The sequence below is a fragment of the Lissotriton helveticus genome, chromosome 9 (assembly GCF_964261635.1).
Source record: "Lissotriton helveticus chromosome 9, aLisHel1.1, whole genome shotgun sequence".
NCBI classification, from domain to species: Eukaryota; Metazoa; Chordata; class Amphibia; order Caudata; family Salamandridae; genus Lissotriton; species Lissotriton helveticus.
This window is the reverse complement of record NC_136070.1, coordinates 658133125-658156287: the sequence shown is the minus strand read 5'-3', so window position 1 is coordinate 658156287 and position 23163 is coordinate 658133125. Positions and strand designations below refer to the sequence as shown.

At 46.3% G+C, this 23163-nt stretch overlaps 1 protein-coding gene and 1 long non-coding RNA gene across 2 annotated transcripts in view; one reads left to right on the top strand and one right to left on the bottom strand.

Moving 5' to 3' along the window:
- The window catches only part of LOC144781762 (uncharacterized), a 351692-nt gene that overhangs the window by 105078 nt on the left and 223451 nt on the right, over positions 1-23163 (bottom strand). The window lies entirely within an intron of this gene.
- The window catches only part of LOC144782566 (uncharacterized), a 266745-nt gene that overhangs the window by 95669 nt on the left and 147913 nt on the right, over positions 1-23163 (top strand). The window contains exon 19 of the mRNA XM_078661947.1: positions 1793-1837. Coding sequence (XP_078518073.1) covers positions 1793-1837 — 45 coding nt within the window. The remainder of the gene's footprint in view (positions 1-1792; positions 1838-23163) is intronic.

Genomic DNA, 23163 nt, shown 5'->3' with positions numbered 1-23163 from the left:
AGCCATCAATAAAACCTTTCATACACCAATTGATTCTCTTGCCTATCCATTCCTATGGTGCAAGGGGGCCTGCGATAGCACTAGACAGCTGTAATTAGCACCAGGGCAGGGGGAAACGCCGGCTGCACAGTATTCTTGTAAATATGGTGCAGCCCTGCATTTCAAAAGTGGCAGAGGGTGGCGTTAAGCCAACAAAGCTAATGCCAATTACCGCCAATTCACTTGTAAATATACCCTTTGGTGTATTTCGCAATGGTGTCTTCATTTTGTAGTTTGTTGTGCTTTAAAACATACATATGAGGTTGTGAGGAGTTTTTCCGGAATTATGGTAGGTTTTTAACCTTCTTTGTTTCCTTCTATCGTCTTCGGATGTGGAGAAACAAACAGAATTTATGACAAACTAAATGCAGCGGTAACTATTTACTCAGAGTATAATCAATAATCTCCCTTCGCCATATCCTTCGGAGCTCAGGTTGAAAAAGGTGAGCAAGCAAAAAATAATAAATATGAATGAAAGGGAAGGAGTTTTACATGAGTGAGGGAGAGAGGAACAGGTGACCTCTCTGTCCTCTCGCTTAAATTATACTGCTCGCTCCCCCAATAGGGTATATGTGTCAGCTCTGTATCTATCAGAGTCTTGGAAATCAGGGGAAAAATAAATGGTTGTTCAGGGGATCTAAAGGTTTCTTCAATTTAGTTACCTTTAAAACAAAAAGGAAATGGTTGTCTGCTTTTCTGTATCTGCCCTAGTGCCTTCTTGGAGATGTAGTGCCCTTCAGTGATATGCGTGTTTTGTTTTATTGAAAAAAGAATAGAGTAGCTCTTACATCAACACCCAATGCATGGAACATTCCCTCCCTTCTCCCTACTCCCTTCTCCTTTCTCCCTTCTACATTCTCCCTCCTCCTTCCTTGTGAAGAACCCCAGCGTTTCATCCCCATGGACTCTCCAGAGTCCTTCACAACGTCCTCTGGGGCAATCCACCATTCTTCCACCCAGGACTCATCTTCTTCACTCCAGAGGATGGGTCCATCTGGTATCTCCTGCTCGACATCTTCTCCACCAGAATACTGGATGGCTGCTTCCTTCCACTCCTTCGCATTGTACATAGAAGCATCCATCTCTTCTCAAGCTAATTCGGTCTCTCCTGTCTCCCTGTCGGCGTTCCTCTTGCTGGATGTCCTTTCTGTTTTTTCCGCTTCCTTTGTCTCTTCCAACCAAGAATCAAATCTGTTCACCCGTTCACCATTCCATTCACCTGCTGATATCAACCATTTCTCCTTTACATTTTCTCATAAATGTATTCTTTCATCCATGATTCAATCTTTCACTATTACATCCATCCAGTGGCCATTCCACCTATCCATCCGTACAGACATCCATCCTCTATGCTTGCATCCATCAACCTACACAGCCACCATTTGACTTACCCATCCATCAATAAAGCCTTTCATACACAAATTGATTCATTTGCCTATCCATTCCTATTGTGTAAAGGGGCCTGCGTTAGTGCTGGGCAGCTGTAATTAGCACCAGTGCAGGGGCAAACGCCGGGCTGCACAGTATTCTTGTAAATACGATGTAGCCCTGCATTTCAAAAGTGGCAGAGCGCGGCGTTAAGCCAACAAAGCTAATGCCAATTACCGCCAATTCACTTGTAAATATACCCCTTGGTTTGTTTTGCAATTGTGTCTTTATTTTTAGTTTGTTGTGCATCAAAAGATACATATGAGGTTGTGAGGAGTTTTTCCGAAATGATGGTAGGTTTTTAATCTTCTTTGTTTCCTTCTAGGTATTCGGAGGTGGCAACACAAACAGAGATCAACCAAACACAGTCGTAAGTATTTATTCAGAGTAAATCCATAATCTCCCTCCACCATATCCTTCGGCGCTCAGGCTGAAAAAGGTAGGCGAGAAAGAAAAATAAGTAAATATGAATGAGAGGGAAGGAGTTTTACAGGAGTGAGGGAGAGAGGAACAGATGACCTCTCTGTCCTCTCTCTTAAATTCTACTGCCCGCGCCCCCAATAGGCTATATGGAACATCTCTGTATCTATCAGAGTCTTGGGAATCAGTGGAAACATAAACGTTTGTTCAGGGGATCTGGAGGTTTCCTTAATTTAGTTACCTTTAAAGCAAAAAGGAAATGGTTGTCTGCTTTCTGTATCTACCCTAGTGCCTTCTTGGAGATGTAGTGCCCTTCAGTGATATGCGTGTTCTGTTTTATTGAAAAAAGAATAGAGTAGCTCTTACCTCAACACCCAATGCATGGAACATTCCATCCCTTCACCCTTCTCCTTTCTCGTTTCTCTCTTCTCCCTTCTCCCTCCTCCCTCCTTGTGAAGAACCCCAGCGTTTCATCCCCATGGACTCTCCAGAGTCCTTCACAACGTCCTCTGGGGCAATCCACCATTCTTCCACCCAGGACTCATCTTCTTCACTCCAGAGGATGGGTCCATCTTGTATCTCCTGCTCGACATCTTCTCCACCAGAATACTGGATGGCTGCTTCCTTCCACTCCTTCGCATTGTACAGAGAAGCATCCATCTCTTCTCAGGCTAATTCGGTATCTCCTGTCTCCCTGTCGGCGTTCCTCTTGCTGGATGTCCTTTCTGGATTTTCAGCTTCCTTTGTCTCTTCCAACCAAGAATCAAATCTGTTCACCCTTTCACCCTTCCATTCACCTGCTGATATCAACCATTTCTCCTTTACATTTTCTCATAAATGTATTCTTTCATCCATGATATAATCTTTCACTATTATATCCATCCAGTGGCCATTCCACCTATCCATCCTTACAGACATCCATCTTCTATGCTTGCATCCATCCACCTACACATCCACCATTTGACTTATCCATCCATCAATAAAACCTTTCATACACAAATTGATTCATTTGCCTATCCATTCCTATTGTGCAAAGTGGCCTGCGTTAGCGCTAGGCAGCTGTAATTAGCACCAGTGCAGGGGTAAACGCCGGGCTGCACAGTATTCTTGTAAATACGGTGTAGCCCTGGACTTCAAAAGTGGCAGAGCGAGGCGTTAAGCCAACAAAGCTAAAGCCAATTACCGCCAATTCACTTGTAAATATACCCCTTGGTTTGTTTTGCAATTGTGTCTTTAATTTTAGTTTGTTGTGCATCAAAACATACATATGAGGTTATGAGGAGTTTTTCCGAAATGATGGTAGGTTTTTAATCGTCTTTGTTTCCTTCTATTGTCTTCGGATGTGGAGAAACAAACAGAATTTATGACACCCTAAATGCAGCGGTAACTATTTATTCAGAGTAAATCAATAATCTCCCTTCACCATATCCTTCGGCGCTCAGGCTGAAAAAGGTAGGCGAGAAAGAATAATAAGTAAATATGAATGAAAGAGAAGTAGTTTTACAGGAGTGAGGGAGAGAGGAACAGATGACCTCTCTGTCCTCTCTCTAAAATTATACTGCCCGCTCCCCCAATAGGGTATATGTGACATCTCTGTATCTATCAGAGTATTGGGAGTCTGTGGAAACATATAGTTTGTTCAGGGGATCTGGAGGTTTCCTTAATTTAGTTACCTTTAAAACAAAAAGGAAATGTTTTTCTGCTTTTCTGTATCTGCCCCAGTGACTTCTTGGAGATGTAGTGCCCTTCAGTGAAATGCGTGTTTGTTTTATTGCAAAAAGAATGGAGTAGCTCTTACCTCAACACCCCATGGATGGAACATTCCCTCCCTTCTTCCTTCTCCCTTCTCCCTTCTCCCTCCTCCCTCCATGTGACAAACCCCAGCGTTTCATCCCCATGGACTCTCCAGAGTCCTTTACAACGTCCTCTGGGGCAATCCACCACTCTTCCATCCAGGACTCATCTTCTTCACTCCAGAGGATGGGTCCATCTTGTATCTCCTGCTTGACATCTTCTCCACCAGAATACTGGATGGCTGCTTCCTTCCACTGCTTCGCATTGTACAGAGAAGCATCCATCTCTTCTCAGGCTACTTCGGTCTCTCCTGTTTCGCTGTCGTCGTTCCTCTTGCTGGATGTCCTTTCTGGTTTTTCCGCTTCCTTTGTCTCTTCTAACCAAGAATCAAATCTGTTCCCCCCTTCACCCTTCCATTCACATGCTGATATCAACCATTTCTCCTTTACATTTTCTCATAAATGTATTCATTCATCCATGATTCAATCTTTCACTATTACATCCATCCAGTGGCCATTCCATCCATCCATCCATACAGATATCCATCAGCTATGCTTGCATCCATCCACCTACACATCCACTATTTGACTTATCCATCCATCAATAAAAACTGTCATACACCAATTGATTAATTTGCCTATCCATTCCTCCATCCATCAGTCATCCCATCCACTTTCTATTTACTTCTCCACCCATCCTCTCAGTCTTCCATTTACCATGCCATCCATCCCTTCTCTTAAATGACTAATTACTCTGTCATCCTTAGATCCACCTACCTAGCCACCCATCCTCTCAGATTTCTATTTTCTTTGCCATCCTTTCTCCCACCCATCTACCCTCTCAGATTTCCATTTGCTTTTCTATCCATCCTTCCATCCATCATCTCAGATTCTCATTTACTACGCAATTCTTTAAATCCACTCACCCCTCCATCCATCCTCAGATTTTCATTTACTCTGCCATCCTTTCACCCATCCATTCACCTATCCATCCATCCTCTTAGATTTCAATTTACTTTGCTATCCATCAATCCACCCATCCATCCATCCATCCATCCATCCATCCATCCATCTATCCATCCATCTTATTTTTCCATTTACTCTGCCATCTTTTCATCCACTGACCCATCCTCTCGGCCATCCATCTATCTGTCATTTCACTCACTCACCCTTCCAACTTGTCACCCTCCCACCCTTTCACCGATCTATACATACTTTCACCCACCCATCCTTTCTACTACTCATCCATTCTTTTGCCTGCTCACCCTTTCCTGCACACATCCATCCTTTTACCCACCCTTCCTAACATTCTTTTGTCGATCCATCCTTACACCCACTCATATGTCTATTCTTTCATCCACCCATCCTTTCACCCACTCATCCATCTATCCTTTCATTCACCAACCTTTCACACACTGATCCATCCTTCCTTTCATCCACCCATTCTTTCACCCAGTCATGCATCTCCTCACCCATCCTCCTTTCCCTATCCTATCAGTCTATCTTTCTTTCTTCTGTTTAGAGATAATTACAAGTCTTAATCTGCTATGCTACAGATATAGAGGTCCATAAGAACCCTACCCTCACTGTAGCTGGTAAAGCGGGGCTTCACAACATCTTGGCCTCTGGAGGTGACTGAGAAAATAGCCAAAATCTATCAAAATTAGGAAACATCGGAAAAAAGAGCTCTCTAAAAAAGTGTCTGTTTTTTTCCTAGAAAAGAGCATCAACAATCAGTTTGCTAACCTAAAGTTTTTAGGAAAATGCAGAATTTAATCAAAAAAAGTTTTTTTGCCACAGTTTTGACATTTTTCTTAGGGGTAGCCCATTATCCCTATTTTTAGGTCTAGACTATTATATCCCGCAGGGATAAATAGACGAGAGTATAGTAGGCAAACCAAGCTCTGAAACCCTTGCGGATTTCGTACAGTTCATGTGGTGCACTCGTGCGAAACGCGCGTCCACAACAAATCCATCAGCCTCCCTCCCACAGGCATCTGAAGCTTCCCCAGCGTGCGCTCGGCCCCAGGCATTCACCCCAGCACGCCCTCGGCCTCACTTCTCCTCCCCCCTAATTAATTGCTGCAGTTTCACTTTCACGCCCGTGAGGCCGTGCTCTCACTTCAAAGGAATGAGCACCCCACCCCCGCAATGCTGAGACATTTCCCGACCGCTTTTAATTTCATTCTCCCAAGCAGCATCTTGTTCCTCGCACACTCAATGGTGAACGTGCATGTTGCGTCTCTCTTGCCCCATCCTGATTTCCGTGTCATAAAGTAAGTGCCTTTAACTTGTTTTTTTTAAATTTTGGATCCATTTCACTCCAGTCTCTTGCCCCCTCGTTCACTATCCCTCCTACATTTCCCCATTCCACCCCATCTCTGTCCTCCCCGTCTCCCATCCAATCCTCTTTCTCACCCACCTGATTTTCTTCTCCTAAGCCCCACCCACATTTCTTTCGCCCCTCTCTCTCCTCCTCCCTACCTCGCCATCCCGTTACTCCCCCACCCCTCTTTCTTTCTATCGGCATTTCCGCAAATAGCTTTTTAGTGGCAGGCAGTTGTATCTTATGCCGCTTTTACTTTGCCAATCCGCCAGACTCCGGTTTTGGTTCGTGGTTTCTAAACATTTAAAATGATTTTGTTTTACCAGCAGCAGCTTTTGTCGCAAGTTCACACATGCTACTGCTCTTGCCAAAACGACAAACAATAACATTACAGTTCGCAATACCTCGCCACCCCGTTACTCCCCCGCCCCTCTTTCTTTCTATCGGCATTTCTCCCAATAGCTTTTTAGTGGCAGGCTGTTGTACCTTATGCCGCTTTTACTTTGCCAATCCGCCAGGCTCCGGTTTTGGTTCGTGGTTTCTAAACGTTCAAAATGCTTTTGTTTTACCAGCAGCAGCAGCTTTTGTCGCAAGTTCACTCATGCTACTGCTCTTGTTTTAGAATTGAAGATGTTGGGTTTACTTTTTGTGAGATTCATGGAGTGGTGGTAAATGTAAGAACTTTTGGCCAGGCTATTTGACTGTTGACTTGTATGGCAAAGAAGTGATCTTTGGACAAGACTTCTAGGTTGTCACATATTTCCAGGAAGCTTCTAGAGGAGGCAACAGACTTATTCTCCAACGAGACTTTGAAGTCCTAAGTTGCTAGGAGGAGGTTGTGGTGAAGGGCAGGCATCTGAAGCTTTCCCCAGCGTGCGCTCGGCCTCAGGCATTCAAGCGTGAAGCTTCCCCAGCGCGCGCTCTGCCTCGCTTCTCCTCCCCCTAATTCACCCCTGCAGTTGCTTCCCGGCCGCTTTTAATTTCATTATTCCCTTGTTTTTGGTACCACACAAATCTCAATATTCAATGACCTGGTGATTATTATTGTTTGTTCCCGTTACAACCGAACTATATTTACATTTTGCCATTAGGTATATAAAACCACAAACATCTGAAAAACTTAAAGGCAAGCAGGACTAGTGTTGTATAGACTAACGTTGGTTGCTGCCCACTGACGTATTTCACTTTAGCTCTAGCTCATTATGCCGAGAGCTTCACTTCAAAGGAATGCGCCCCCCGCCCCCGCAATGCCGAGAGCATTTCCCGGCCGCTTTTCATTTCATTTCGCGGCCGCGGTTTAATTCATTTTGTTTCTTATTTTCTCCAATATGTTCTTCAATATATTATTCCCTTGTTTTTGGCACCACACAAATCTCAATATTCAGTGACCTGGTGATTATTATTGTTTGTTCCCGTTACAACCGAACTATATTTACATTTTGCCATTAGGTATATAAAACCACAAAACATCTTAAAAACTTAAAGGCAAGCAGGACTAGTGTTCTATAGACTAACGTTCAAGCAGTTTATTTTAAGGCCCATATGTCAACTTATACATCAAGTGTATATCATGGTGTGTGACTAATGGCATTCTGGGACCCCCTCTCCTTTATATAACTCACTAATGTGGTCTGATCTGTCGGAGGCTCCCTCTGTTGGCTGAAATGACACGCCAACACCACAGCACCACCACAGCACCACTCAGCGCCACCACAGCATCACTCAGCACCGGTATACAACCTTTACAACGCAACTTTTACCACGACCTACCATTACCACGCATTTTTTACAACGCAGGATCCATTACAACGCATACCATTACCACGCATGTATTTACAACGCAGGTACTTTTACAACGAATACCATTACAACGTAAGTATTGGTAAGTATATTATTTTATTAAAAATATTATTTGGGTTTTTTGGTAAAGGGGTATTTTTAGGGTTCAGGGTCAGTTTTGGGTTTTTGGGTAAAGGGGTATTTTTAGGGTTCAGGGTCAGTTTTGGGTTTTTGGGTAAAGGGGTATTTTTAGGGTTCAGGGTCAGTTTTCAGTTTTTGGGTAAAGGGGTATTTTTAGGGTTTAGGGTCAGTTTTCAGTTTTTGGGTAAAGGGGTATTTTTAGGGTTTAGGGTCAGTTTTCAGTTTTTGGGTAAAGGGGTATTTTTAGGGTTCAGGGTCAGTTTTCAGTTTTTGGGTAAAGGGGTATTTTTAGGGTTCAGGGTCAGTTTTCAGTTTTTGGGTAAAGGGGTATTTTTAGGGTTCAGGGTCAGTTTTCAGTTTTTGAGTAAAGGGGTATTTTTAGGGTTTAGGGTCAGTTTTCAGTTTTTGGGTAAAGGGGTATTTTTAGGGTTCAGGGTCAGTTTTCAGTTTTTGGGTAAAGGGGTATTTTTAGGGTTCAGGGTCAGTTTTCAGTTTTTGGGTAAAGGGGTATTTTTAGGGTTCAGGGTCAGTTTTGGGTTTTTGGGTAAAGGGGTATTTTTAGGGTTCAGGGTCAGTTTTGGGTTTTTGGGTAAAGGGGTATTTTTAGGGTTCAGGGTCAGTTTTGGGTTTTTGGGTAAAAGGGGTATTTTTTGGGTTCAGGGTCAGTTTGGGGTTTTTGGGTAAAAGGGTACAGGGTAAAAATTAAATATAATTAAATTTAAATTAAATTAAATTAAATTAAATTAATTAAATTAAATTAAATTACATTATATTAATTTTAATTAAAATAAATATTTAAAAATATTATATACTTACCAATACTTACGTTGTAATTGTATGCGTTGTAAAGGTATATGCGTTGTAAATACATGCGTGGTAATGGTATGCGTTGTAATGGATCCTGCATTGTAAAAAATGCGTGGTAATGGTAGGCGTGGTAAAAGTATGCGTTGTAATGTCATACATCCCTCAGCACCACCACAGCACCACTCAGCACCAACACAGCATCACTCAGCACCACCACAGCACCATTCAGCACCACCACAGCATCACTCAGTACCACCACAGCACCATCACAGCACCACTCAGCACCACCACAGCACCACTCAGCACCACCACAGCATCACTCAGCACCACCACAGCACCGCAACACCACTCAGCACCACCACAGCACCACTCAGCACCACCACAGCACCACCACAGCATCACTCAGCACCACCACAGCACGACCCAGCACCACCACAGCATTACTCAGCACCACCACAGCACCACCAAAGCATCACTCAGCACCACCACAGCACCACTCAGCACCACCACATTATCACTCAGCACCACCACAGCACCACTCTGCACCACCACATTATAACTCAGCACCACCACATTACCACTCAGCACCACCATAGCATCACTCAGCACCACCACAGCACCACTCAGCACCACATCAGCATCACTCAGCACCACCAGAGCACCACTCAGCACCACCAGAGCACCACTCAGAACCACCACAGCATCACTCAGCATCACTCAGCACCACCACAGCACCACTCAGCACCACCACATTATCATTCAGCACCACCACATTATCACTCAGCAGCACCACTCAGCACCACCGCAGCATCACGCAGCACCACCACAGCACCACTCAGCACCACCAGAGCATCACTCAGCACCACCACAGCACCACTCAGCACCACCACAGCATCACTCACCACCACCACAACACCACTCAGCAGCACCACAGCACCACTCAGCACCACCACAGCATCACTCAGCACCACCACAGCACCACTCAGCACCACCACATTATCACTCAGCACCACCACATTATCACTCAGCACCACCACATTATCACTCAGCACCACCACAGCACCACTCAGCACCACCACAGCACCACTACAGCATCACTCAGCACCACCACAGCATCACTCAGCAATACCACAGCACCACTCAGCACCACCACAGCACCACTCAGCACCACCACAGCATCCCTCAGCATCACCACAGCATCACTCAGCACCACCACAGCATCACTCAGCACCACCACAGCACCACTCAGCACCACCACAGCATCACTCAGCACGACCACAGCATCACTCAGCACCACCACAGCATCACTCAGCACCACCACAGCATCACTCTGGAACATTACAGCATCACTCTGGAACACCACAACATCACTATGTGCTACCACAGCATCATTAAGCGCCACCACAGCATCACTCAGGGCCTCCACAGCATCACTCAGGACCTCCACAGCATCACTCAGGGGCACCACAACATCACTTCGCGCCATCACAGCATCAATCTGTGCAACCATTCAACAACAACTAGTTCAAATATGTTCTCTCAATGTTTCAAGCTTTATTACAAATGTCACAAAAACATGTTAATATTTCACTTCTGTTCTTGGGTTTTCGTCACAATAAAATACACTGAACATAATCTTCACAAAAGTTATTTACAAAAGTTTAAGCTATTGCCATTATAAATTTCAATCACTTTTATTTAAGTATTAATTATTTAAAAAAATTAAAAGCCATTGTTATTTGTAATATCAATACATCTAAGTCACGTAAATACAAAACATGTTGCATTACAAATGCTATAGGTGTCACATTTGCGAAAGTTATAACTATTTGCATTGTAAATGACAAAGCTATTAGTTTAGCTATTTTCAAAACCAACACATAAATAAAAAAAATTGTCATTTACAAGACCAATAGCTCAAACTTTCCTAATGAGAGACCTATTGCATTGCAAATGCTTGTTTGTGCTTCCAACCTATTTACAGTTTGTGGTGGAAGCAGGTGTGAAATGCATTGGTGATCCAAGAAAGCTTTAGATTTCTGAAAAGTATACATAATTCGGAATTTAGCAAGGAGTAATTTGTGTAGATCCTGCAAGGTTTTCCCGAAGATATTTACTGTTAAAATAAAAACAAATTTGAATATGAGAATGAAAAAACAATCATATGTGACATTTTACCTGTGACCTCTTGTCACGAAAGGAAATTTACAAAAGCAACATACCGTTATGTCCACTAGACCCTTCTAGTTCCAGAGACATACAGGTTTTGTAGGTTTTCCAAGAACTCGTGGTACCCAGCACCAACATCTGAGCACCACCTTCCAATGGTTTTTCATTGAGTACCACCTATGCAGTAATTCATATGGTAAAATATAAGGAATGAAAAATGAGTGAAGGAAACCTATTTATTTCTGAAATGTACAAATAACCACTGCTCCTAAACTCAGTTTCCTGTGTACATCGATACATTTGTGAGTAACCCATACTAGCATATGATTACAAAATATCTTCTTTCTTACACACTGGCTTACATTTGGAAGGAACAGGTAAAGAGAAATCCAATTGGTAGCAATACAGTTTCTACTATTCTGTCTTGCCGCATGTATCCTGATATAACTGGCACCTTACATGTATGAGTACGTCTGGTTTCCAGTGTCAGAGAAATGCCCCAAAATGCAACATGTACACATTACATTTTTCAGCTGCACACTGGCACTCTTTTTGCTATGTGGCAAGCTGTGGATTTTGGGCCCTAGCCGAGCCATTATCTATGGAAACCTAGTAAACCTGCACATTCATTAAAACTAAACACCTAGGGAAATCCACGTTGGGGTGACTTGTCCTTGCAAACCTCAAAAATAGATTTAAAAAAAACATTTTCCTCACATTTCTGTGATGGAAAGTTCTGCAAATTGTGAGGAGCCACACATTTCCTACCAATTAGCATTCCACAAGTCTCTCGATAAAGATGGAACCTAATTTTTGTGGGTAGGCCTAGTGCCTATGACAGGAAAGGCTCTAAACTGCAAAATGGACACATCACATTTTTTGACTGAAACCAGACCCTTTTTAGGTCTCACTGAGTCAGCGCATGCGCTGACCTGGGAGACTTTAGTAGGTGAGTTTTTAAAGTGCTGCTGGCTGGCCTAGCTTGCATTTACGTGTGCGTGCACGTGCGCAGCCATCGTCTTTCAAGGGTCATTAGCACCACTTGGCCGCACATCTTGTGGCTCCTGCCATGTCAGCCGCCATCTGTCTCCTCCTGTCATGGGTCATTAAGTGCATGCTTCTTCCCGTCTCCTCGTGTGCTGCTTTCCTTCTCTCCAGTCACCCCGTTGAATCACTCCCTCGACCATTCTTCCGTTGCACCCTCCTGCAGCCTTATATGTATATTTTTAATTATTCTTTAAAAAAAAGAATTTGTGCTACTTTATTTAATTTTGGAAACACATGAGTTAATGCGTGCTTATATCATCACACTTGCGCACACACACTGGGACAGAATCATGCTCTAACCTCCGTGTTTATTGAAATCGTTTATTTCCCAGTCATTCTTTAAAAAAAGTCATTCTTTAAAAAAAAGTATTTGCGCTACTTTATTTAATTTTGGAAACACGTGAGTTCATGCGTGCTTACATCGTCACACTTGCGCACAAACGCTGGGGCAGAATCATGATCTAACCTCCGTGTTTAATGAACTCGTTTATTTCCCAGCCTTTGAAGTTATGGCGGTTATCATTTCCACACCGTGCAGTCTGAGACAGTCAGCTGGAACATGAAACTGCTGCTGATACAGTGTATCCTCTTTTCAAACTTTTGCCACCATGGCAACCCCACGCAGACGGGATCAGCCAAAGCCCTGCGGTCGTCCGCTCTCAGGCAAGATGGTAAGTGCACGCTCTGCTCGTGCTGCTGTTTTTTTTAAAATCGCGCCGCTCCTCACAGAGCGCCCCTACCCCATCACAGAGCGCGTCTCTTTATCGCTCTATTTATATGGTCCTGCTCCCGTCTGTCAGCTTATCCTCTTTGATGTAGGGTTCTAACATCCGGCGAACTCTGGTGTGTTTTGTGGACGTTGAGAGTTTTGGTGGGTGAGAGGAGATGTTGCACAGGCCATGGGAGAGGCAAGGCAATGTGAAAGGAGCTCACAGGTACGAAGGGATGTGTGGGAGATAAGCTTCAAGTGGTAGAAAGTGTATATGTGATTTCGAGAGCAGCACATTACCAATGCATTTTTGCTGTGCTGATTGCGGAGAGAAAAACAAAGACACGCATGGCGTCATCAATGAAAGTTAGACTGAGTTTGATCGTTTCCTCGCACACACACTGTTCCACCGTTTGTTCCTCATTTGCTTTGCTCACTGAAACAATGAGGTTTTTTTTTTTTACAAAAGCTGCAGACATATTGAACCAGGGCAGTTTGCTTTTCTTTTTCTTGCCTTGAAACTTCTCTGTTTCGATGAATGGAATGATTTAAACTTTCATCGATGGTGTTGCTGTAAGTGGTGATATGTATGGATCAAACCCAGATCTTTTGACTGGGTGTGAGTGTTTGATTGGTTCAGATGCTCCGACCATCACCACCCCCTTTTGTACCGCTTTTGGCCGCCATAAGTGTGGCAGGGTATGCTCAGACGTGAGTCCCTTGCTCACTTTGCCACTGGATTCAAGCAAGCCGGTCTGAAGATGGCTGTAATGCCAGCAACCGGTCCTCGGAAGCTTGTTTCCGGTCCAGGGAAGGCATGGCTTGGCAGTTCGGGCTGGACTGTTCCCATGAGGCACAGGGTCAGACTGATTTGCATATAGCCATGTCTGAACTGGGGTGACAGAGTGGGCTAAAGAACGGTGATGGATTAAACCCAGATCTTTTGACTGGGTGTGAGTGTTTGATTGATTTAGATGCTCTGTCCATCACCACCCCCTTTTGTACTGCTTTTGGCCGCCATAAGTGTGGCAGGGTATGCTCAGACGTGAGTCCCTTGCTCACTTTGCCACTGGATTCAAGCAAGCCGGGCTGAAGACGGCTGTAATGCCAGAAACCGGTCCTCGGAAGCTTGTTTCCGGTCCAGGGAAGGCATGGCTTGGCAGTTCAGGCTGGACTGTTCCCATGAGGCACAGGGTCAGACTGATTTGCATATAGCCATGTCTGAACTGGGGTGACAGAGTGGGCTAAAGAACGGTGATGGATTAAACCCAGATCTTTTGACTGGGTGTGAGTGTTTGATTGATTTAGATGCTCCGTCCATCACCACCCCCTTTTGTACCGCCTTTGGCCGCCATAAGTGTGGCAGGGTATGCTCAGACGTGAGTCCCTTGCTCACTTTGCCACTGGATTCAAGCAAGCCGGGCTGAAGACGGCTTTAATGCCAGAAACCGGTCCTCGGAAGCTTGTTTCCGGTCCAGGGAAGGCATGGCTTGGCAGTTCAGGCTGGACTGTTCCCATGAGGCACAGGGTCAGACTGATTTGCATATAGCCATGTCTGAACTGGGGTGACAGAGTGGGCTAAAGAACGGTGATGGATTAAACCCAGATCTTTTGACTGGGTGTGAGTGTTTGATTGATTTAGATGCTCCGTCCAGCACCACCCCCTTTTGTACCGATATGTATGGAAGAAACACGCCTAGACATCAACCAGCACCCAGGGCTATGAAGATTATATAAGATACATTATTTAAAAAACAACAACAAATGTCGATGTTGCAACAAGGTCAGATCTATGTGGTTCCTGCACATGATTGTCTGTTGTATTGAGATTTTAAAGTCATGCTAGCCTTATTTATTTATTTAGGCGATTTGTTAAGCGCTCAATTACCCGTGGGTGTCTCGGCGCTGAGAGAGAGAGCTGGTCCATGAGGAGTTATTGCGTGAACAGCCAGGATTTTATCTGCTTGCGGAAAGAGAGAAGAGATGTGGAGGCTTTGATGAAATGTGGAAGACTGTTCCATAGTTTAGAAGTGGTAACTATGAAGGATCTGTCTCCCCAGGAGACTTTCTTAGTCCTGGGAACCTGCATGAGTCCAGCGGTTGAGGATCTTAGGGATCTAGCAGGTTTGTAAGGACAGAAGGAATCTTTCAAATACGCTGGACCTTGACCATGAATTGCTTTAAAGGCAATACAGAGGGCCTTGAACTTAGTTCTCTTCTTTACAGGCAGCCAGTGAAGCTCTCGGAGTGTCCCAGAAATGGGGGCATACTTAGGACATCCCGTAATCAATCTGGCCGCCGCATTTTGCACCAGTTGTAATTTCTTTAGAACACCTTCTTGAGCATTGACTAGCAGACCGTTACAATAGTCAATGCGGGCCATGATGAGTGCGCTAATCAACGTTTTTGTCATAGTCATGGGAAGATAAGGTAGGAGTTTTTTTATCATTCTCAAGGTATAGAATGAGGAGGATACTACCGTGTTGACGTGGTGCATGAAGGTGAGTTTGGTGTCCAGTATAACTCCGAGATTTCTTGCCTTGGTCACAGGGGAAGGGGGGGTCCCAGGGCATCAGGCCACCATGTGGGAGACCAAGCAGGGGAGAGATTGCCAAACAGCATCACCTCCGTTTTATCGGAGTTTAATTTCAGGCAGTTTCTTGCCATCCAATTACTTATTGCCAGCATTCCCAGATTAAAGTTGGCGGCCACTTCATCTCCGTTTTTGTTTATGGCTAGGACAATCTGGGTGTCGTCGGCGTAGGATGTAACTGCCAGGTGATGGATTTTTATGGTCCTCGCTAAGTCTGACACATAGATGTTGAATAATGTGGGACTTAGCGAGGACCCTTGGGGAACACCACAAGGAAGAGTGAAGGGAGGTGAGTTGAAGTTGCCGAAGGCAACGGATTGAACTCGATCGGTGAGGAATGAAGCAATGAGTTCTTTCGCTGCACCCGTGATGCCTGCCGTTTCGACACGGTCGATCAAAGTGGGGTGATCGACCGTGTCGAAGGCCGCAGACAGGTCCAGCAGAATGAGCACCGCTGATCCTCCACTGTCCAAAGACTTCCTGATTTCCTCTGTGGCTTTTATAAGCGCAGTTTCCGTCCCGTGTCCCTTCCGGAAGCCAAATTGTGTTTCGTCCAGGCAGTTGTTTTGATCTATAAAATCTGAAATTTGTGTATTCATTATTTTTTCCACAATTTTGGCAGGGAGTGGGAGGCAGGCGATAGGACGATAATTGGCAACTATCGTCGGATCAAGTGAGCTTTTTTTGATAAGAGGTTTGACAATGGCTTTTTTCCAGATGGAAGGAAAAGTAGTGGACCGGAACATTGTAGTAAAAATATCGGTGAGTTTAGGGCTTATAATTTCGGGGAAGTTTTTGAGAATGGCGGGGGGACATGGGTCTTCCGGAGATCCGGAATTCGTGGTGCGTAAGAGATGAGACACCAATTCAGAGGAGATCTGAGAAAATTCCTGGAAGGAACTGAGAGGGTTTGTTCGAGGGGGGTTGGTAGAATTCATGTCCGACGGAGTTTGGTCATTAGAGGCGAAATGAGGGTGTCCAGTACCATTGGCATGCGCTTTAAATTGGGAGAAGATGTCCGTGACTTTTTTTTGGAAATGGTTTGCCAGAGAGTTACATAATTCTTGGGTATATGTAATAGGGGTGGATGCTGTTTGTCCAGAGAGACGCGTCACTACCTCGAAGAGTTGTTTGGTTGAGTCTTGAGCGAGATTAATTTGACTGCTATAGTATTTACTTTTCTCCTTGATAATTAGTTGTTTGTAGTTAAGCAGCATGATTTTATAGAGGGCTTTTTGCTCTGGATCGTAGTCACGTCTCCATTTGCGTTCTTGGCGCCTACAGTGTTGTCTTTCCAGTCTGAGAATATCATTGAACCAGGGTGAGGACTTGATGTTTCTGTTGGAGGATTGTTTCTTAAGTGGGACTGTTTGATCGATAGTGTTTCGGATCCAAGTGGTATAGTTATTGGCAGCTAGTTCAGGATCAGCCTCAGTGGGTGGTAGGGAGGTCAATAGTGAGGATTGGGAAGCAGGAATGTCGATGCTTTTCCAGGCTCTGAATGTATTTAAGGGTGAGGAAGTGTGGAGTCGTGGGGGAGTAGGTTGTAGTGTAAAATCAAAAAGAATAGCAGAATGGTCCGTCCAGGTAAAGGGAAGGAGATCCTTTATTACTAGGGATTTCTCGCTAGAGAATAGACCGTCGAGAAGATGGCCCGCAGTATGCGAGGAGCCAGTAACCAATTGTGGGAGTCCTATAGTATTTAGTTCAGATAACAGAGCAGTAGTATCAGGATTGTCCAATAGCTCAAGATGGAAGTTAAAATCACCTAAAAAGGTGTACTGACTTTCACCTGCCAGTGGTTCAAGAAGCATGGGTAAACTAGCAAGGAAAGGACTGCGAGGTCCAGGAGGGCGGTACATAAGTGTACCTTTGAAAGGGGGCGCATTAGGGATAGAGATAGAGAAAGACAAAGCTTCACAGCAAGAGGTGGGGATAGTTTCTGTTCGTACTGTTAGGTTTCCACGGTATATGATGGCTAGTCCGCCTCCTTTTTTAGGAGGAGGTCTGTCCAGTCTAATATTAGAGTATCCTTCAGGGGTAGCAGTAGCGAAATCTGGTCCGCAGGAGAGATCGCCCCATGTTTCGGTAATGAAGAGGAGGTCGATGTTGTGGCTCTCAATGAAATTGGAGATTTCATATTTATGCTTAGGGAGGGAGCGCACGTTTATCAGAGCGGCTATACATGATTTAGGTAGTGTCTTTTTGTTTGTGATCGTTGTTTGTGAGGGGCGGTAGTTATTAGTGATAAAGGAGCATTTTGGGCAGATGTAAGGAAGGTGGCGTGGTTGTTTTGCTAGATTAATGCGCTGGCATTGATGCGCAGTGGAATTTAGCGAATGAAGGTAGTCGGAGTTGTACATAATGGTAGTTGCAGGGTTGGTAATGGTGGAACGAGTAGGGGGAGAGGCCCTAAGCCCGGTCCAGGCGCCTTAAGCCTTGAGAAAGTTCTGGGCCTGCATTCCATGATAGGGAAAAACACATGCTGGCTGGCAAAAAGGCATATGATGAACCCCTATGCAAAGAAGCATTGGCATAGCCAATAGGTCCCGCCTTTGGGACCTTATAAGTGTTTAGCCATGCAACAGTTGGTGTTGTTGCACCAAGGATATTGTGCTGCATAACTAAATACTTATAAGGCCCCAAAGGCGAGACCTTTTGGCTATGCCAATGCTTGTTTGCTAGGTGGGTAGCTGTGGTTTTTGGGCCCTAGCTCAACTGGTACCTAGAGAAACATACCAAACCTGCTTTTTTTTAAACTGGACACTCAGGGGAATCCAGCGTGGGGTGACTTGCGTGTCCCTTACCAGAAGCCTTCCAAACCATAAACTTTCACTAAAAATAAAAATGTTCCCCACATGTCTGTGATGGAAAGTTGAGGAGCCACACATTTCCTACCACCTAGCAGTCCCCCAAGTATCCCAAAAAAAATAGTACCTTACTTGTGTGGGTAGGCCTAGTGCCGGCAACGGGAAAGGGTCCAAATTCAGCATGAACATGTCACATTTTTTTACTGAAAACTGGCCCTTTTTTCAATGTGGGTAGCTGTGGATTTTGGGCCCTAGCTCAGTCAGCAAATAGAGAAATGTATCATACCTGCACATTTTTTAAAACTAGACACCCAGGGAAATCCAAAGTGGGCGACTTGCATGATGCATGCCAGTTTTTCTTACAGAGAAGCCATTGTAAACCTCAAATTTTGACTAACAATACACATTTCCTCAAATTTCTGTGATGGAAAGTTCTGGAATCTGAGTAGCCACACGTTTCCTACCACCTAGTGTTCCCTCAAGTCTTCCGATAAAAATATTACCTCACTTGTGAGGGTAAGCCTAGTGTTCGCAAAAAGGAAAAGCCCTCCAAACCTCAAACTTCGGTTATGCATTTTCTTTCCATTTCTGTGACGTAAACTTCGGGAAACAATAGCGATTCAAAACATTTCCAACACCCAGCCTTCCCCCACTTGTGCTAATAAAAGCATGCATCAAACCAGGGCCAATAAAGTCCTGTGAGGCGAATCTAATTGACCCGAGTTCCAGTTGTGCCTCCCTTTTCCAACTGCACCTCTCCCATTGAAATTGGTGCTCAGAGGCTGATATATGCCTCTGAGCACCGATGCAGTGAAGGTGAAATGAGCCTATTGCCTCAGTTTGCTTTCACTTTCATTGTAATGACTTCAGCGCACCATGCACTCCATCATTATAAAAATAAATGACTCGGGGAAGCTCCTTACTAGCAGCCCACCTCAGAACTAAAAAATGAAATCCCCCTGGTGCATGAACAAGAAGGATTCCTTCCTACCCCTAATGCAAGAATAACCTGGAACCAATCACAGCACCCGAGCGCTGCTGCACTGCATGGCAGTGGCACATCCATAGCATGCAAGGGATTAACTAGGAAAAATAGTGTGGTGTTTACTATGGCATGAGAACTTAGGTGCTCTAAGCAACAACGTCTGAATGTTTTTTTCCCAAAAATTAAATCAAGAGCAATTTATTGCACCTGTCAAATAACATACGCCACTGAATTGTTATTTATCATTTGCAATAAAAATCGCACCTAAGACTAGGGCACCAGTAATGAGAGCCGAAGCGGTGTTCTTCAGTTCCAATATCACCATGCCCTCTTTCCAAGATCATGCATGATCCCAATCACATGATAGTACTAGGTATCATGCCACAATTTTACTCTAGGTAATTACTTCTGCCACTCAGAGGCCATCTTTACGAGTAGATTCTCAACTATGATGGGGCTGAAAACAGCTGTTACCGGCCCCTTCAGAACTATGGGAGCTGGTTGCATGGCAAAACCACACATGCAATTACAATGGATGCATTAATAATGCGGTCATTACAATGACCACATTTTTACCATGCATGCCTTTACAATGCATGCCTTTACCATGCATGTGCCTTTACAGCGCATGAGTTTAAAAGGAAAATGTAAGTATTTAGCAGGTATTATACATTTACACACAAACACACTGTTAGAACCGGGGTCTCTAGTTGGCCGGGGTATGCACCCTAGTCCAAGTAGGGACTACCGCTTCCGACAGGGTAGCTTGGCACAGAGCAGGAAGGGTTACGAGGCAAGGTGTGAAGTATTTGCGCAACACACACCAACAGTAACACAATAAAAACACTCACAAAAGAAACACCACACCAGTTTTATATAAAACTAAGAATATCTTTATCTAAAAATTGTGCTAGAACCAAAGGCGGTTAAATACAGTTTCTAGGCCAAAATCAACAATCCGATAAATGCTGTTTCACATCAAAAAGGTACATTTATCCTCCTCTAGAAATGGGGCCAGGTTCAAGAATGGTCAGATCATTCCCTGCACAGTAGAACATTAGCCACAAGTCAAGTCTCTGAGGAGAGGGCCACAAATACAAGGTGGTAAATGTCCCTTAAGTTCCGTAGAGATGCACTTTTCCCAGTCCTTACCAACCCGGGACACTCTCCTTTTGGTTGGAAGATATTTGGAGTTATTGGTATCCGTCACTCTCTCCTTACAAATGCGTGGTGCCCTTTTGGGATTATAGGGCCCATCTGCCCCCCTTAACGCCCCCTTCCTCGCCGTGATGATAACGATATGCAGTAATGCGGGGCACTGAGGGTTTAGTAGGAGCCAACGTGATCTTTGACCGGCTCGGAGCAAGGAATGCAGAGTCCCCCGGCCAGGCCATGATGAAATCAAATATGCCGCGTGGTCCGTGCTCGGCTGTCCTTCCCCTGCCGTTTTTTGCCGTATTTAGTGTGTTTTGTCGTTCAGTTTTGCTTGTTTCTCTGTAATTGTATTTCCCTGCCCCTGCCGTTTTTTGCCGTATTTAGTGTGTTTTGTCGTTCAGTTTTGCTTGTTTCTCTGTAATTGTATTTCCCTGCCCCTGCCGTTTTTTGCCGTATTTAGTGTGTTTTGTCGTTTAATATTGCCTGTTTCTTTGTAAATTGTATTTCCCTCCTGTTATTTGCCGCCGTTCGCCCTCCCTCCCCGCTTCCCGCCACCGCCGGTAACCCCGCCCCTTTGGCCTTCTGTACCCTCCCCGCTCCCGCCTCCCGGCTGCTCCGCCCACCCGCGCACTTCGCCATATATGGCGACCGTGCGGCGCAGGTGAGTGTGACCTAGCTCTAGGACACCCCCGCGCCGCACGGCCACCAGCCGCTGCGTGTGCCCCCCTTGCCTGACTGCCTCGCTGCTGCCTGCCACCGCGTGACCACGCCCCCTGCCCCCGAGCGGCGTGGTCCGTGCTCGGCTGTCCTGCCCCTGCCGTTTTTTGCCGTATTTAGTGTGTTTTGTCGTTCAGTTTTGCTTGTTTCTCTGTAATTGTATTTCCCTGCCCCTGCCGTTTTTTGCCGTATTTAGTGTGTTTTGTCGTTCAGTTTGCTTGTTTCTCTGTAATTGTATTTCCCTGCCCCTGCCGTTTTTTGCCGTATTTAGTGTGTTTTGTCGTTTAATATTGCCTGTTTCTTTGTAAATTGTATTTCCCTCCTGTTATTTGCCGCCGTTCGCCCTCCCTCCCCGCTTCCCGCCACCGCCGGTAACCCCGCCCCTTTGGCCTTCTGTACCCTCCCCGCTCCCGCCTCCCGGCTGCTCCGCCCACCCGCGCACTTGGCCATATATGGCGACCGTGCGGCGCAGGTGAGTGTGACCTAGCTCTAGGACACCCCCGCGCCGCACGGCCACCAGCCGCTGCGTGTGCCCCCCTTGCCTGACTGCCTCGCTGCTGCCTGCCGCCGCGTGACCACGCCCCCTGCCCCCGAGCGGCGTGGTCCGTGCTCGGCTGTCCTGCCCCTGCCGTTTTTTGCCGTATTTAGTGTGTTTTGTCGTTCAGTTTTGCTTGTTTCTCTGTAATTGTATTTCCCTGCCCCTGCCGTTTTTTGCCGTATTTAGTGTGTTTTGTCGTTCAGTTTTGCTTGTTTCTCTGTAATTGTATTTCCCTGCCCCTGCCGTTTTTTGCCGTATTTAGTGTGTTTTGTCGTTTAATATTGCCTGTTTCTTTGTAAATTGTATTTCCCTCCTGTTATTTGCCGCCGTTCGCCCTCCCTCCCCGCTTCCCGCCACCGCCGGTAACCCCGCCCCTTTGGCCTTCTGTACCCTCCCCGCTCCCGCCTCCCGGCTGCTCCGCCCACCCGCGCACTTGGCCATATATGGCGACCGTGCGAACGCGCAGCATTGACGCGCAGCGGGCGCGCCGAATGTGCGCCGAAGGCGCGCCAAAGGTAAGCCCGTCTGCGCCCGTCCGCGCCTGGACCGCGGCCAGTGCCAGGACCCCTGGCCCCCACCGACGGAAGACGACCCGACGAACCTACAACGCCGCCGAACTCATCGCACTCAACACCGGCGGCATCCCGGGGTGCCACCGAGCCACCCCGAAGCACACCCACGGACCCTTCAGCTGCCACGCCTGCCAGTTCTCCTGCATCCGGACCTACCCTGCACCCGCCAAGCCGAACACCAGCAGCAACCACCTCAAGTGCATCCTGCTCAACACCCGCTCCGTCCACAGACACGCCATCGAACTCTGGAACCTTCTCGACACCACAGCCCCTGACATCGCCTTCCTCACGGAGACCTGGATGAACGCCTCCTCAGCGCCCGACATCGCCATCGCCATCCCAGAGGGCTACAACATCACCCGGAGGGACCGCACCGCCAACCAGACGGGAGGAGGCATCGCCATCATCCACAGAGACACCATCCGCATCACGACCAACACCAACGACACCCTGACCACCGCCGAACACATGCACTTCCAGATCCACACCGACCCGAGGACCACCCTCAGAGGCACCCTGATCTACCGACCCCCGGGACCACGCACACGATTCAGCGAGGACATCGCCGACTTCATCAGCCCGCATGCCCTCCCCTCCGCCGACTACATCCTCCTGGGGGACCTCAACTTCCACCTGGAGAACAACAGCGACCAGAACACCATCACCCTGCTCGACAACCTCGCCAACCTCGGACTCAAGCAGCTGGTGTCCACCCCCACCCACCTCGCCGGACACACACTCGACGCCATCTTCTCATCCAGCAAAGACATCGCCTTCAGCCACGCCACAGGACTCCACTGGACGGACCACAGCTGCGTCCACTTCACCTTCAAAAGAACGACGATCCACCACCACCAGCAACAGGTTGCCCGAAGAAGCTGGAACAAGATCACAGCCGACCAGCTCACCGCCTCCCTGAGACAGCACCCTCCTGCCGGCTCAGCGAACCCCAGCCAGGCCGCCGACAACCTCACGAAGTGGATCAGCAACTGCGCGGACGAACTCGCCCCGCTGATGACCCCGCCCAGCAGACCCGGCAGCAGAAAAGCCCCATGGTTCACCGACGAACTCAAGTGCTCCAAGAAGAACTGCCGAGCCCTCGAGAAAGTATGGAGAAAGGAACCAACAGTGGACA